Source organism: Bubalus bubalis, chromosome 2, assembly GCF_019923935.1.
Source record: "Bubalus bubalis isolate 160015118507 breed Murrah chromosome 2, NDDB_SH_1, whole genome shotgun sequence".
Classification (NCBI taxonomy): domain Eukaryota; kingdom Metazoa; phylum Chordata; class Mammalia; order Artiodactyla; family Bovidae; genus Bubalus; species Bubalus bubalis.
Window position 1 is genome coordinate 72,961,421 of NC_059158.1, and position 14,474 is coordinate 72,975,894.

The window sequence follows — 14,474 nt, forward strand, 5'->3', positions numbered from 1 at the left end:
CTTCACGGCCAGGCCTTGAAAAAAAGGCAGGCCCAGCTCGGCCGGGGACACACACGGGGCTAGTACAATGCCAGCGCCTGCTCGCGCAGTACCACGCGCTTCTTCTTCATACGCCGGTTCTGGAACCAAATTTTGACTTGCTGGTCGCTGAGGTTTAGCCTGTTGGACAATTCCTTGCGCTTCTGCCGGTTGATGAATTCGTTGAGAAGGAATTCGTTCTCCAATTCCGCAATCTGCTGCTTTGTGTAGGGTTTCCGCTTCTTTCGGGCCCTCCCCGGGGCCGCCCCCCACGTCAGGCCTGCAACACAGCCCCAACCCAAGTCAGCCCGGCCCGCTCCCAGTTGCCTGCCCACCCCTGGCGGCTTCCCTCCCTCTACACACTCTCCCCAGCACCCCACCTCCCACCCCGGCCCGGGGAGCTTTGCTCGGGGAGCCTGGCCACCCTTTACCGTCGGGCAGCGAAGGTCGCAGGCAGGAGGCGACGCCCGCCTGCATTGTCATGTTCAAGTTGAGCGGGCCTTTGGCGTCGTCCTTGAAACCGGCGGAGCAGTGTGTCCCCTCGAGCAGGGTTGAAGAGCCCGGCGCGACGCGGCCCATACCCGTGTAGTCGTATTTGGCCGCTTTGAGAGCAGCGGCCGCAGGGGCCAGACTAGACTCCGGGATGAAGGGCGGCCGCGCACGGCCGCGCTCCTCCGGCCCCGCGGCCGCGTCGGGAGTATAAAACTTGGCCTGTTCTTCGGATCCGTCCTTGGCGCTTAGGGGCTGCAGGCCGAGAGGCCCAGAGCCAGCCAGGTAGGGCTGGGGAAAGCTGCCGAAGGCGGTGGCACCAGCAGGCTGCGCTGGGGCGCAGGAGGCGGGCGTGGTGGCCCAGGGCAGCGCGCCGCGTGGGTACGAGATAGGGGGAAGCGCGGCCAACTGGCCGCCATTCGGCCGCAGGTTGGAAAAGTAGAAGGAGTCGGGCGACTGCAGATTCAGAAGCGAGCCCACATAGCCCGCTCTGTAGAGACTGCGCTCACACATCTCCAACAAAGGGCTTGGGCTGCGCTTGCAGCAGTATTTAGTTACAACCGGGAATAAGAGGGACAGGCTCAGACGATTGGACGAAACTTCGCCTGCAGGTTCTTCAAAGCCGGTCATTTCAGCACCGCCTACATCCCCCGACCCATTTCCCTCGCCCCCGCCCCCATTCAGGGTATTATGATAACACCCGCAATATTCGATGGCGAAGGACGAGGTTGCCAGGCCGAGCCAAGTCATACTGAGAGAAGATGGAAGCCTCTTTGAGTTTCCTGGACGATTTCAAGAGCTGGGGGGCATTGGGCATCGGGTACCTCTGCCTTAATGTCCCTTGGGACACTTCTTGGTCTTGACTGGCTTTGCACTCCCGTTTTCTGCTGGCTACTTGGGTCAGGCTTGCTTTTACCAGCTTTCACGTGCAGCTGAGGCCTTTTTCAGTAGGGTGCACTTCCTGGCTTGTCCAGAGAGCCCTTGGTCTGGTAAGGCCATCCTCGGTCCATAGGCCTTAGCAAAGCTAGTCCTACCCCGTCCCTCCCCACCTCATCCCTCTGGACTGGACTGTGCACAGGTGACCTGGCAGTGAAAACCCAGGGCTGCCTGAGCCCCAGGTCCCAGGCTGCCGGCATAGTTTGCTGATAGAAAAGAAATGCATCACAAATTCTGCCCAAGTTTGGCGCACAGGAAGGAGGCTTCACATCACTCCTGGTGTGCTTCACCATGGCCCAGCCTTCTGCTCCTAGTACAGTCAGCATCCAAATCCCTGTAGAGTGCTGGTCTGGGGACCCGGGCTGCTTGATTGGACAATCGTGGCCAAAGGCTACATTCTTTTACTGGCCAGCAGTTCACCTTGGCGATTACACCCAGCAAACCAGAATTCCAAGGTGTTCATTCACTCCGTGGCGTGCAGTAGAGCGAGCTCCCCTGACCTGGTGTTGAAGAACAGAAGACCAGAGCCACCGGCCGGGAACAGCGGGGCACACCGAGGCCGCGGACTAACTGCGTTCCTCTGCTTCGCGCCTCCAGGGGCGCGCGGGCCGCTGGCGGGTTCGGAGGTCTGGCGAACAGGGAGGCGGGCGGCAGCGCTCCCTTGCTGGGAGCAATGCGGCAGCCCCCGGCCGCAGTTCCTCCGGTCCAGTGTGGCCAGAGGGCTGAGGATCCTCCTTTCTTGCCTCCGGTCCCAAGACCCCCAGCGACCCGCCTCCGCCCCAGCCTGCAGCCCGCCTCGCGGTCCCCGAGCCAAGCTGGAATTGGTTAGACTGCCAGCTCCGGCACGGAGACCACACAGGCGCCGCCGCAGGGCAAGGCTGACCACCGCGCTGCGACTTTATTGTGTGAGTTATGGCGACCAATTGGGCGGCTCTGGGGAACGCAATCGGCCTCTTCCCCTCGCTCTGGGGCGGGGGTAGGGGGTGGGGATGGGGGTGGGGTGGCAAGTCTGGGCTCCACAGGGCTCCGTCAGAGTTTCCTTAGGAGCTCAGAAACAGAGACATATTCCATTCCCTTGTCCTTTCGTGGGGGGTGTAGGCACGCGCTGCAACCTCAGTTCCTGGGGACTTAGGGAGCCTAGGCTCTCAGGGAAACTCGCCCTGTTTTCGAGGAGCTACAACCTCCCTAAGTCTGAAAGTTCCAGTTCCAAGGGGTGCCTGCAGTCTTTTGTCTTCCTACCGCAGTACCATTTCCAGGTCCAGGGGTGTCTACTTCGGACGCTTAGGCGGATGCTTGCTGCGGTTTGCCCAACGGGACTAGAGGTATAAAGGAATCAAGAGAGAAATAGAAAAGACGAACAACTAGACTCTCTTTTCTCCTTGGCTCAGATGATGCCCAGCTGCCCCATCTCATCTCCTGGGCTTATGATTTCCTAGGTCCAGCAGACAAAGTTGTATGTTAGAGCTGGCAGGCTGGGGACAGGGAGGGAGGGAGGGAGGGAAGGAGGGCGGCGAAGTGGGAGGGTGCCAGAGGCTTGGCTGGTGAACTGCAGAATGGGAAAGGAGGATATGGTCGCGGAGTTACACGGCGAGCTCTGCCAATGCCGCCTACTGCCCAGGAGATGGCGAGCGAGCTCCACGCCTGGGGAGGCGCCGCCGCACGGTCAAGATCAACAGTGAAGGACGGCTCAGCCGGCCTGGGGTCGCCAGCCTGTGCGGTCACGGCCCGCGGCCAGGCGCGGCCGAGCATCTCGGAACGCCGGAGATGGTAGCGGCAAGGCTGGCCGGGACGGCGGAGCCACAGGGATCCGGATGGCTGCCAGAGACTGGGAAGGGTCGCGGCCGCCCCTTTGTCTGGCGGTAAGTCCCAGCTCCGAAGTCTTCTTCGCCTCTTGGATCGCGCGTAGACGCGGGGGCCTCGATTCTCCACCGGCGGCGCTCGAAACCTGCCAGGTTTTGGAGGCGCTCTCTCGGTGGCCTTTCAGTCTCCACCCGCAGCAAAGGCCTCTCCCCGAAGCTTCCTCCGTTCGCCTCGTGGGTCTCCCTATCAGCCCTCCGGCCGTTGATCGGCTCCGCTCCTCAATTCGGAATATAAAAGGAATGCATATAAATAACAAAGTCTTCATCTGTTATTGATTTAGCCGTCAATTCAAATTCCACTGGAGAGCGTTTGAACGCAGTTTTCATCTTCAGCAGTCCTCCTGTTTCTCTTAGGCGGGGAAAACTACAGATGAAAGGAAAACCTCGAGGCAACCCTCCCTACCATCCACGGCAGGAAACCTGAGAAATGGACCTGGGAGATGGGGTGCGGTTGTGGAGTCTGGAATTTACAAAAAGAAAAGAAGGGGAGAGGAACGACGATGGAGAAGGGAAACAGGCCCGTTTTAAATAAAAACACATCTTGTGAGAAAAAGAGAAATATGTTAGTGACTCTAACCGAAGTGGAACGTCGGGACGGTGTGGCCCCATTTTCAGGGGTTATTTCTTCTTGAGAGATTGAATCGTGGTCACTTTTCCTTTTCTCTCTGTCTCTGCTCCTGTCTGCCTGTCTCTCAATTAAAAAGAAGTTGCCTGCTCGCAGGCGGTTGCAAGATATTGGGGGGGGCGGGGGGTAGGGGGAATCAAGCCGATGCGGAGAAAACGAAAGTAGCTCTAAACTTTGGGTCTCTGAGTTTTCTCTGGCAGATCCATAGGGAAATTCTCCCACTAGAAGAGTTTACATATTGTGTGAGGTTTTAAACAACTATATTTAACTCGCATACCAAAAAGTTAGCAGCCATTGAAATCATTGCGCCCGGGCGCTAACAACGAGGAGGCATCCAGTTCCTTAGCGGCCATTTCCCTGAGTGGCAAAAAGCCCTCAGAAATAAAGTTCCTAGTGCCTAAAAATTGCGTCTAGAGGTTTAGGGTGTATAATTATGGTTTCAGCCTTCAACTGCTGTATGCAGACTGCCGGGAGAAAGCGATAAGGGATAAGCCTGAAATGTTTCTTTTTCAGTTTCCAAATATGGATATGACTAATTTCAAGACCTTCCTAGAACAGATATTTATAACAGCCTTTCTAGGAAGAAAATCGCCAACCCGAGCACATATATATTATATTGGTTTAAAAAATAAAGCCATTTGAATAAACTGATAATTTTCTTTTCAAAGAGAAGTAGAATTTTATTGGGGACTTTTTTTTAAAGCTGGTCTGGTAGAAAAATATAATTTTAGACACCACAAATTATATCCTAATTTAAAGATATCACTATTTATGTTAAAGCCACGGAAAAGGAGGGGGAAAGGATGATGGAAGTGCAGAGCCTGGAGGTTTTAGAGACCAGAACTAGTGTTACATTTCCTTCATCTACAGGGAACCATGGCATTTGGGATAACAAGATTTTATAATAAATAAGAACAGTTTCTAGAGGCAACAAGAGCTTGGAAAAAGAAAACTAATGTATAAAGACTCAGAAGAAACAAGAGAGTTCTGTTTATTTGCATCTCCCTAGGAGTAAAAAGTGATTTTTAAATGCCTGAAGCACTGCCCATGTGTCTCAGCTCACAGACATTGCATCTACAAAAATAATCTCTTGTATAAATATGCAGCACTTTAAAAGTAGTTATTTATCATCATTTTCAGAGACATCTTTTATTTTTTTCTTCCTGGACTTCAGAGCTCCACATTTCCCACATTTGTTAGATGCTTTAAGCTCCAAAAGAGCCCAATACATTTGTTCAGACAGTCAAGTTCTTCACTGGGTTCTGGATTAAAGTTCCCACCCATGGCCACATCGATTCAAACCTCTTTAAGGGAACTTAGAAGATGGCCTCAATTCTAGCCCCACAAATTGGAGGCCAAGGAGAAGGAATGCACTTATACCATCCATGGGTCACTCTGCGGATTGCAGACATTTAAATATCTCTGTCTAGAGAAATGAAGACATCCATGAAGACACATTTCCAAATTAAAGATTATAAAAGCACAAATCTACAGGGCGTATTGTACACATACAACAGCAAACGACCCAATGTTGGAAAGATTGTCTTCACTCCACTATTGATACAAACCCTATTTAATAAGGCAGCTGCTTTAAAAGCCATCACAGTACCTCCAGCCTCCTGTTTTCAGACTGTCCCAAGGACCCTAGAATACTGCTTGCCCAGAGCTGTTTCCATTTGCCCCAGGGTGACTGCTGAGAGCTAATGATTCAATTACCCAATCACAGGATATGAATGACTGCAAATCCAAATCCTTCTGCCCTAATGGATTATGAAGATAGTAAGTGCTGGAAACAGGCATAAAGAGCGATTTAAAAAATAAAACCCTAAAATCAGAATGGCACTTCTGAAATTCATTTGGGGGGATTATTCAAAAATACTTCAAGTCCTTTATACTGGCCTGGAGGGAGAAACAGAACATTAAAAAGTCATAAAAAATAAACCTAGACAAGAGCAAAATCAATAATAAGAAAGAAACAGAAGTACAAAGGTTGGGCAGCTAAAGGTTTTAGAGCCAGATAAGGGGAAAAGAGAAAAACAATTCACAAAATTTGCCATCACTGGCAGGGGATTGGGGGAATTAAATACATATTCAAGTCTTTCCAAAAGTCTTTTGGAGGCAACTGAAAGCATTTAAACTCTGTGGCCAATCTGGCCCACATCAGGAGACAGTGTCTTTGAGCTTGGAGACGATTTTCTTGTCTTTCACTCTTCGGTTCTGAAACCAAATGGTCACTTGTCTCTCAGATAGGTTCGTGGCAGCCGAGATTCGCCGCCGCTTGTCCTTGTTAATGAACTTGTTAACGGCGTACTCGTTCTCCAGTTCTTTGAGCTGCAGTTTGGTGTAGGGCACCCTCTTCTTTCTCCCCCGACGGTAGACACACATGTCTGGCTGATTTAGAGCCACATCCCCTGGTATTTAAAAAAAAAAAAAAAAACAGCACGGGAAAAATTAGATGGGGATATATGGAGCACACAGCTGGGGACTGTGTGTGTAGACTTGGAGAGGGTATAGAGAATGAAGAAAGCCAGGCTGTTTACATTTTATTATTATTTATACAGACATTTTATTTACACATTATTAAAGAAAGATTATTTACACTTCAAAGTGAAGGCCAATTTGATGGATCATCATGGCTTCTCACACCGGCATCTTAACAAGCCTGCGATTTTATGGTGTGGTTGCTGGGGGCTCTCATAAGGACAGTTCCTGCAAATGCTGGTTGCAAACATACGAACATACATAGACTTAAGAAAAAGCCCAGGCTGTTTGTTCAGACTTTGATTTCTTGTGTTCCTTGGGACTTGTGAGCTCTTGGAAGCTTTAGTGGCATTCTGGGGCATTCTGTCCTTGGAAAGTGGGGCTCAACTTCATGACACCTCTTTGGGGAGGAGGGGCCAAGGCCTGGGCAAAGGGCAGCAAAAACCTTCAACTTTAGGAGAAAAATAGGCCTATGTCCACACACAGGAAGAAAAGGGTTGTGAGACAGTTTAATCAAGGGATGAATTTACAGATTTCACACAAACTGTTCCACTGGGTTTAACCGCGGTTGGGGGAGGAGGACAGGCACTCAACTCCCAAGTAGGGGCGCAGACTCCCAGTCCTTTCTTTTCCTTCTTTCTCTCTTCCTCTACCTCCCTCCCTGCATTTCTCCCTCTTGCCCTTTTCCCTTTCCCAACGTCCCTACCTGGAAAGGATGACTTCCAAAAGTGAGAGCCCTGTGGCTGGTCCTTGGCGCAGTACACCTGGCTGTTCCACCCGTTGGCCAGCGTCCAAGACTGGTAGCCTTCCATGGAGATGTACGCCTCGTGCCGAGGCTCCCCGGAGCCGAAGGTAGACACCATGTCGATGTAGCCGGGCACATGCTGGTAGGGGCTCGTGTAGCCCTGGTAGAAAGACACCTCCTTGGCTCGCGCGGGCACCTCGTTGGCTGGTACGCTGCTGCTTGCCAGGCCCGACACGTCCATGTACTTCTCCACCGGGAAGCCTCCCAGCGAGGCGTGCGGCGACGACTTGAGAGCATTCTGCTGTAAGCCCACGCCGTGCGACATGCGGCAGCTATAGTAGCCGTTGCCGAAGTGGTAGCCGTAACCCAGGGCTGGGGCGCCCGGGGGCGCTGCAGCAGCTGCGCCGGGCGCCGGGCACTCTTTGGCGGAGGGCGCCTCCGGGCGCGCAGCGACCACAGCCGAAGAGGACGACGACGAGGCGGAGCCGGCGCGTTCAGAGGTCCCCGGGTACGCGAAGCCTGAGGCCGCCGCCGCCGCCGCGGCCGCCGCGGCCGCCGCCGCCGCAGCGCGCCCAGAGTGTGTGCCGGCGAACACTGGCGCCGAGAGGAAGCCGCGACACTGGCCCGGCGCCGCTGCCGCCACCGAGGAGGAGGAGGACGAGGAGGCCGGGGCCGCCCCGCCGGCCCCGCCGTCCGCCCGCAGCCCGTCCATGTCCCAGCTCGCGGCACGGCTCATGGCCCGGCCCGGCCCGGCCCCGGCCCCGGCCCTGTGCAGGACACCATGGCGCTGCGCGCCTCCTCCCTCTCCTTTCTCTCCTGTTCTCTCGCTCCCGCCCTCTTCCTCTCGCCCTCTCTCCCTCTGCGAGCCTCCCGCCTCCCGCCCGCCCTCCAACAGGTTAGCTCATCGCGGGACGTTTATAAAAACGAAGTTCAGGTTGGGAGGGGGCCTGGGCCGGTCGGGGGGCCGCCTCCCTCCCCGAGGGCTCCCGCTCGGGGCCGTGCCATTGGCTGCGCGGGGCCACGTGGGGATGGGGGGCGCAGGAGAGCCTGGCTCCCGGCCGGGGCCCGGGACCCACCCACCCAGGCCCCTACCCCTCCCCAGCTCTTGTGCAGCCCACCGCCCCTTTCCGCCCGCCCCCGGACTCAGGCGTTTGCGGCGCAGCCACCCCCACGAGCTGATTGCGCGACCGCCCATCCTGGGCCCTGTCTGCGACCGAGGCGGGCGCCGAGGCCTGCGCCTTGTCTCGGCCACGGCTGTTTTTGCCACCTCTCCTCGGCTTCCTGGCTGCACAACTAAATGAAGGCAAAGGACAGAGATGATCAGAATGATGTGAAAACAGACGGGTTTTGATCCTGTTGCTTAATGCCTGGGATTAGCTGACCTAGACCCCAAACCCGAGGGAGCTAATTTTCCCTACCTTGCGCGTTGTTACAGGGCGAAGGCTTTTAATGCAAGTTTTCCCAGGCGATCCTCCGAATTAAGACCAATTGAAGCACAACCCCCTCCCCCGCCCCAATTTGCACACACTGTCCACCCGGAAAATGCCCACGAAGCCGCCCTGCGGGCGGGGGGCAGAGACTTACAAGTAAATCAAGCGGACGAAAGACCGGTCCTCGGAGCGGCGAACCCGAGAAAAGTCCGGAAGCCTGGTCCACGCTATTCGCCTCTACAGTCAAGCCAGCCGGGAGTCGCCGCCTGAGATGGGCTCCCGAGCCCTCGCGCAGCCTCCCCGGGTCCGCAGAAAGACCCTGTGGAGGGCGCCCGGAGAAAGCTACTCTGCCGCCCTCCTGGAAACTTCTGCGCCTCGCCCTGCAGCCGAACTGCCTCATGCATTTTGCAGCCACCACCCACCCCCGCCCGTTACTCACACCAATTAATTGAAAACTTCACTTTCCCAGGGACCTTTGTTTCGCTTTCTTTTCCTAGTTGCCAACTGCAGAGAATCGAGAGGGGCAGATTAAGAGAGTGTTTTTCCCAAGCAAACTTGGGGCTTGTAGTGGGAACAGCCCAAAGCAACAGGGTCTGACTTCGAGGGGGAAGAGTGCCAGGGTGCGGGGATCACAACCCTGAAGCCTTTTCAACACTTCCTTCCATTACTCGGCCACAGAATCCCAACCCATCATCCACCATCTTAGCCACTGTCTGGTGTGAGTCCTGTGGCAAATTTAAGGATCCACTTTAGAAGCAACGTTACATCTAATGAGCCGAGGTTATTGGAGTGTGTGGGAGAGCCCTCAGAGTGAGCCCATTTTGTTCTGTAGGATTAGCTCCCCAGGCCAGCCCATTTCCAAGAAAATTGCTTCCACGAGCCTGTGATTGGTGAGGCCAGCCGTCACCTAGCCCTGCTGTTTCTGGACCAAGACAGGACCTGGATGGGGCAAGCAAAAGAGCCAGGGAGGCCGTCTTGGGCCTGGTCAGACATCGCAGGGTGGGCTGGTGGTGTTGGGAGTGTTGACACGCAAAAACGCAGTAACCATAAAAGGCTCAAATAAAGGGGAAAGTTATGAGAGGGGCGCTGGAAAGGAAAAGCAGGAGACTTGACCTTTTTGAAGTCTTAGACATGTTCATGACCAATTCGAGACAGGAGGGGCCTAAGCCTCTGCATAAAATTGTAGGGAATGTAACTCTGCTGGTGAGAACAATTTTGGCTACTTGAGAGAAGGCAGAAGTTAGCAAGAGAAGCTGGATTTTTTGTTGTTTATTTGTTTATTTAATACCAGCCAGAGCCAGGTAACAAGGTTGCTGACTTTTTGGAAGAGTTTGGCTAGGGTCTCTTTACCCAACAATATCATTACCAAACCAATCATGGAGGCTGCCCTGAAATGCTCTTATTTTTCCTTTGTATCCTTTTCTTTTTCTCAGAGAGGGAAAACATGTAGATACTTAAAAAATTTTTTTCTGTGACCTCAACAAATTTGTCGAAATATTTCTGAAACATAACTGGAACCAACGAACTTTCAGCCTCTTATAACTAAATATCACTGTGATTTTGAGTTCTGGAATTTCTGTTCCATTTTTATCTGTTAATACATATTAATGACTGATTATATGCTTAAAAATGAGGAAAATGACATTAAGATGAGAAGGAAGGACTTGTCAAGTTTTTCTGATTTCAGACAGCCCCTCATTTTTGGCCTAATTGTCAATGCAGCAAAGTAAGTTGTTCAGGACTGGAAGCAAAGTCTGAATTAATGCTCTGTGAAAGACACTTCTCAATGGTGGCCATGTCTCTAGTTTCCTTGTGGAACTCTGGCAAGACATGGCGTTACTCTACCCATCCTAGCCAGTGGATATTCAGAGACCAGGGAGGTTTTGAATAATAAGCCTAGCCTCTTGCTATTCTGCAGTTGTATTCTCTTCCAGTACAGCCTTCTAGATCCTGGCCCTGGAGGAGGGGATTCCCCTTAGGAAGGAGGTTCTGACTTGACCCTGTGAAGGCCCCCTAAACCCAGCACCCCAGGGCAACTTCTGCTATTAGATCATGGGGCTGTGGTTGAGTACCACGCAAAGTCAGGGCTGCTCTGTTTATGAACTAAGATGACACACAGTTTACAACTCAGAGTGGTAGGCAGTGGAGGAATTTTGAGGCTGAACTTGCAGAAACATTTCATTTAGCTTGTATATCCTGTATCCAAGCTGATTTTAGGTTTAAACTTCATGGGAAATTTTTTCTTTAGCTGGCCAGGAGCACAGATTGTATGCGTATGTTGAGGGGGTGTATTATGTTGGGGCTTTAACAACAGAAATAGTCTTTGTAACATGAAAATCTTTGCAGCCAAAAATCTTTGCAGTCTCCAAAAACTGATGTGCAATTATTCACTGAAACCAGTTTTGCCATCTTTCCTGATTTTGGCGAGAAACTCAAGATGGCCCTTCATTGCCCAAAGCCCCGCTCTCCTCTCCCACTTGCTCCTTTCCCTCCTTAGCCTGCCCAAACACTCTTTTTTGGAAATTAATGCTGTTCTGGAAGTTACATCCTCTTTTTTCCTCCTTGGGGCTGATATTTCAGATCATGTCCCTGTCCTGGATTGGGGAATGGGTAGATACAGGCTGCAATTTAGATTTATTGAAGAACATAAGTTCCTCCCCTTGCCAAGAAAGCATCGAGCTCAATTAATCCCTTAATCGGTGGCCATTACAACAATAACCTGGTCCTAACAGAATGGAGTCGCAGGAACTACTTTGAAAATGTTTTCTTTGATGGCCACACCAGAAAGTACAGGACACCACCCTAATTAACTTGTAAGAAGCCAAAACTTCAGTGTAGAAATAGTCTTAATTCCAAAGTAAAGTCTTAAATCCAGTGGAACAGGCTGGACAGTTCTTGGTTAAGACCAAGTCTGTGCTCTGCCAACTTTGGAGCTAATTTTCCCTCTGCAGGCAATACCCAGTTTCACTCAGGCTGGAAATATCGAAAGGATTAAAAACAACAAACCCGGGGTAAAGAAAGGGGTCGTTAGCAAAAGTGAGACAGCGGAATCCTGAGTTTAGGCACTTAATGTGTCTGAGATGTATTCCGTTTGAATTTAACAATATAGGCTTTATTAAATGTAAATTGTTTGCAACAACAAAAAGCCGCTTCAAACCGAAGTGTTATTTGGTGAAACCAGGTTTACCTCCCGCAGGGCGGTGGGCTCCTCCAGTCCTGGAGGGAATTAAGCACAGGGAGTCTTCCCTCTCACAGAAGCACTAACCTCACTACGAAGGGGACGCCGCAGCGTGGGTGCAGAGCTGGAGGAAGAACCGGATAACTTGTTGCTCCTCACCCCCCACCCCCCGCCCGCAAAACAAAAGATGGGACTGCAAACCATCTTCCCCTGTTTTGTCCGACAACTCAAGGTGTGAGGTTGCCCTTGGAATACTTCTCCAGCAGTATCAGTAACTGAAGTCCAGTAAGTGCTCACTCTGTCGGCCCTTTGAGATGAAAGAAAATAAGTAAGTCTCTCTGTCTCTCCTTCCTCCCCCGCATTCCGCAGAGCCCCGCTGTCCCTGTGGGAAATCCACTTGTGGTCATCGACAGAACGAAGGGATGAAGTGTAGGGAAATGCCTAACCACGAAGGGGCGGGGGTTGGGGTGGGGGGCGGGGAGGAGGAGAAGGGAAGGAGGCGGAGGAGTAAGTGATGGGGCTTAGCTTCCCGGCTGGACCGCGCGCAGTTCCCCAGGTCCGGCGCTAGATGTCCCTGCAAGTTTTCCTGTCGTGTCGGAGGGCGCGCGGGCTTCAGGCAGGCAGCGAGTCGGGTTAGTCCAGGAGTCCAGGGAGAAAGTACCCTCCCAGCCCCCACCCAAGGCGGTCCAGTGGGCGCAGGATTGTAGGAGAAAAGAGGAGAAGAAATAGACGCAGCCAGAGAGGCCCGGGAGGGAGAGCGCGAGGCCGGCCTGCAGAGGGAAGGCAGCAAAAGTTTGCCAGTTACAGAGTCCGCGCTGGAGTCGCCAGACCCACATCTTTGCTAATAAACCGAAACCCCCGAGCCGTGGCAGCGGCACTAAGCCTAAAGAAAATGTACCCGGAGATCGAAGCCCAGGACCTAGCCGTCCTGCTCTCCGCCTCCACCCTGCGGCCCCTGTCCTGGAGAGGGCTTGCGTCCCGCTGTGGACCTGCCAGTTTTGAGCCCCGTTCGCTGGGAGTCTTCCTCCGAAGTCAGGAGACAGGCCCCAGCGAGGTTTTGGGGGTTCCACGGCATCTCGGGCTCTACGGGCACCCTTCACCCTTCGGACAGCCTGCACACATTTTCATTACCTTCAGTCGAAAGCCAAAAGTGTTTACCACTTCACCTCGCAGGACCCGCCGCTGCTCAAGAAACAGATATTTAGTCTGGAGGCCTAACAACAACAACAACAAATTTAGGCCTCTTTCATGTAATTCCTCCTTTGGAGCAAAAAGTGCTTTTCAGTCCTTTTGGAGAAAGCCTTCCTGAACCCTCACCCCCAACGCATCTTAAAAATTCCTGCCAAAGCGTGCGGGCATGGGTTAACTTTTTTTTTTTTGAGTGAGTGAGTCTTGTGCCTTGGTAGTGAGTAGGGAGTCCTGGTGGCCTGGAGGCTGTGTCTGAAAACCAGGGACTTTTGACAGGCCGAACCCAGTCTCAGTCTGGACATTCCAGAGGTTCAAGGTTTGGGCATTTCAATAATAACCCTCAACAGAATTGTGTCAGTCTTCTCACTACCTCTATACAGACTAAATGTTTTTGAGGTAGGCCTATATTTAAAGAAGACATATACAAAATAAAAGAACCAACCAAAAATGCTGCCCAAAGCTTTATAATACAGTATAGTTTGGATGCGATCAGAGATAACTTAAATCACAAGCAAACTGTCTAACCTCCATGTAGAAAGGTTCTCATCTCTGAAAAAGGGATAGTAATAGAATCAATTTCTATAGTTGTGAGTTTTAGAGGAGCTAATATATGTAAAAAGCACTTGTAGTTTCAGAGTAAAAGCTCAATACAGCTCGGCCAGTATTACTACTACTAGTAGATGTGAAATCTAAATAAATTAAGGGACATTAAATATTGGTATGTTCAGTGTCTCCCATGAAACACTGTCTGCTAAACGGACTTCATGAACAATTATAGGTGTCTTTTAGTGTGAAGAGTTTTCCTGACATGCTCTCGAATGTACTTTTCATAATAAACGTGCTATAATAGCAATATTAGTATTATTTAAAAGGTGCAAAATAATTTTCAAAACCACTAATAAATGAAGGTGTCGCCAAGAAATGGTGTTCTCCCTTTCCATCAGACTGAGGTACGATTTGCCACAGGCTTTGGCACTAGAGCCGAAGGGTCCCAGAGGAAGGGAAGAAGTTGGAGACCCACCCACGGGGTGAAGGAGGAAGGGGCTGCGCTCAACACCCAGCCACCCAGCGGCGGCTCCTGCGATTGAAAGTAGCTCACAGCCGCTGAAACCGCTAGGAAAACAGACGGGGGCGCCAAACGACAGCAATAAAGACATTCGCGACTTCCGCCTAAGTCGCGCCTCCGCGGATCCCACCCTCTGCCAGGGCCTTGACCCGCCCACGGACCAGAGCCTGGACCGAAGTGTCCCGTTCAGTCCCCAAAGCTAAGTGGGACTAAGGGGAACACTTCCCAAGTTCCTGGGACAGCCCCCCTCCTCTGGGCGCGGCCTGCCAGAGATTGTGAAACTGGGCACCCGGACTATGGAGCAGGAAAGGAAAGGTGGGGGCATCCGCTAGGCTGAGCTCGGACCACGTTAATGGCCTGAAAGCTAGCGCAAGAAGGGCTCATAGTGCTTGGAATAAGGTGGCCTCTGGGGCAGGGGCCGAGGTGGAAGCGGACTATGTCCTCCTCCGAACTCCTGAC

General features: G+C 52.3%; 2 protein-coding genes across 2 annotated transcripts; both read right to left on the bottom strand.

Moving 5' to 3' along the window:
• Positions 1-59: 59 nt before the first annotated feature.
• On the bottom strand, positions 60-1,020 carry HOXD12 (homeobox D12). The gene is made up of 2 exons (XM_006066094.4): positions 450-1,020; positions 60-298 (listed from the first exon to the last, which is right to left on the bottom strand). The coding sequence occupies exons 1-2, from the start codon at positions 1,018-1,020 to the stop codon at positions 60-62; spliced, it is 810 nt and encodes a 269-aa protein (XP_006066156.4).
• A 3,623-nt stretch (positions 1,021-4,643) lies between these two features.
• On the bottom strand, positions 4,644-8,229 carry HOXD13 (homeobox D13). Its single transcript, XM_006066100.4, has 2 exons — positions 7,115-8,229; positions 4,644-6,338 (listed from the first exon to the last, which is right to left on the bottom strand). Exons 1-2 carry the CDS (start codon positions 7,887-7,889, stop codon positions 6,088-6,090), a joined length of 1,026 nt encoding a protein of 341 aa, XP_006066162.3. The 5' UTR covers positions 7,890-8,229; the 3' UTR covers positions 4,644-6,087.
• Between the last annotated feature and the right edge of the window lie 6,245 nt (positions 8,230-14,474).

Coding starts and splice junctions, on each gene's coding strand:
- HOXD12 (XM_006066094.4), bottom strand. CDS start 1,020: ATGTGTGAGCGCAGTCTCTACAGAGCGGGCTATGTGGGCTCGCTTCTG. Junction 299..449: donor GCGACCTTCGCTGCCCGACG/GTAAAGGGTGGC, acceptor GCTGTGTTGCAG/GCCTGACGTGGGGGGCGGCC.
- HOXD13 (XM_006066100.4), bottom strand. CDS start 7,889: ATGAGCCGTGCCGCGAGCTGGGACATGGACGGGCTGCGGGCGGACGGC. Junction 6,339..7,114: donor TTGGAAGTCATCCTTTCCAG/GTAGGGACGTTG, acceptor TTTAAATACCAG/GGGATGTGGCTCTAAATCAG.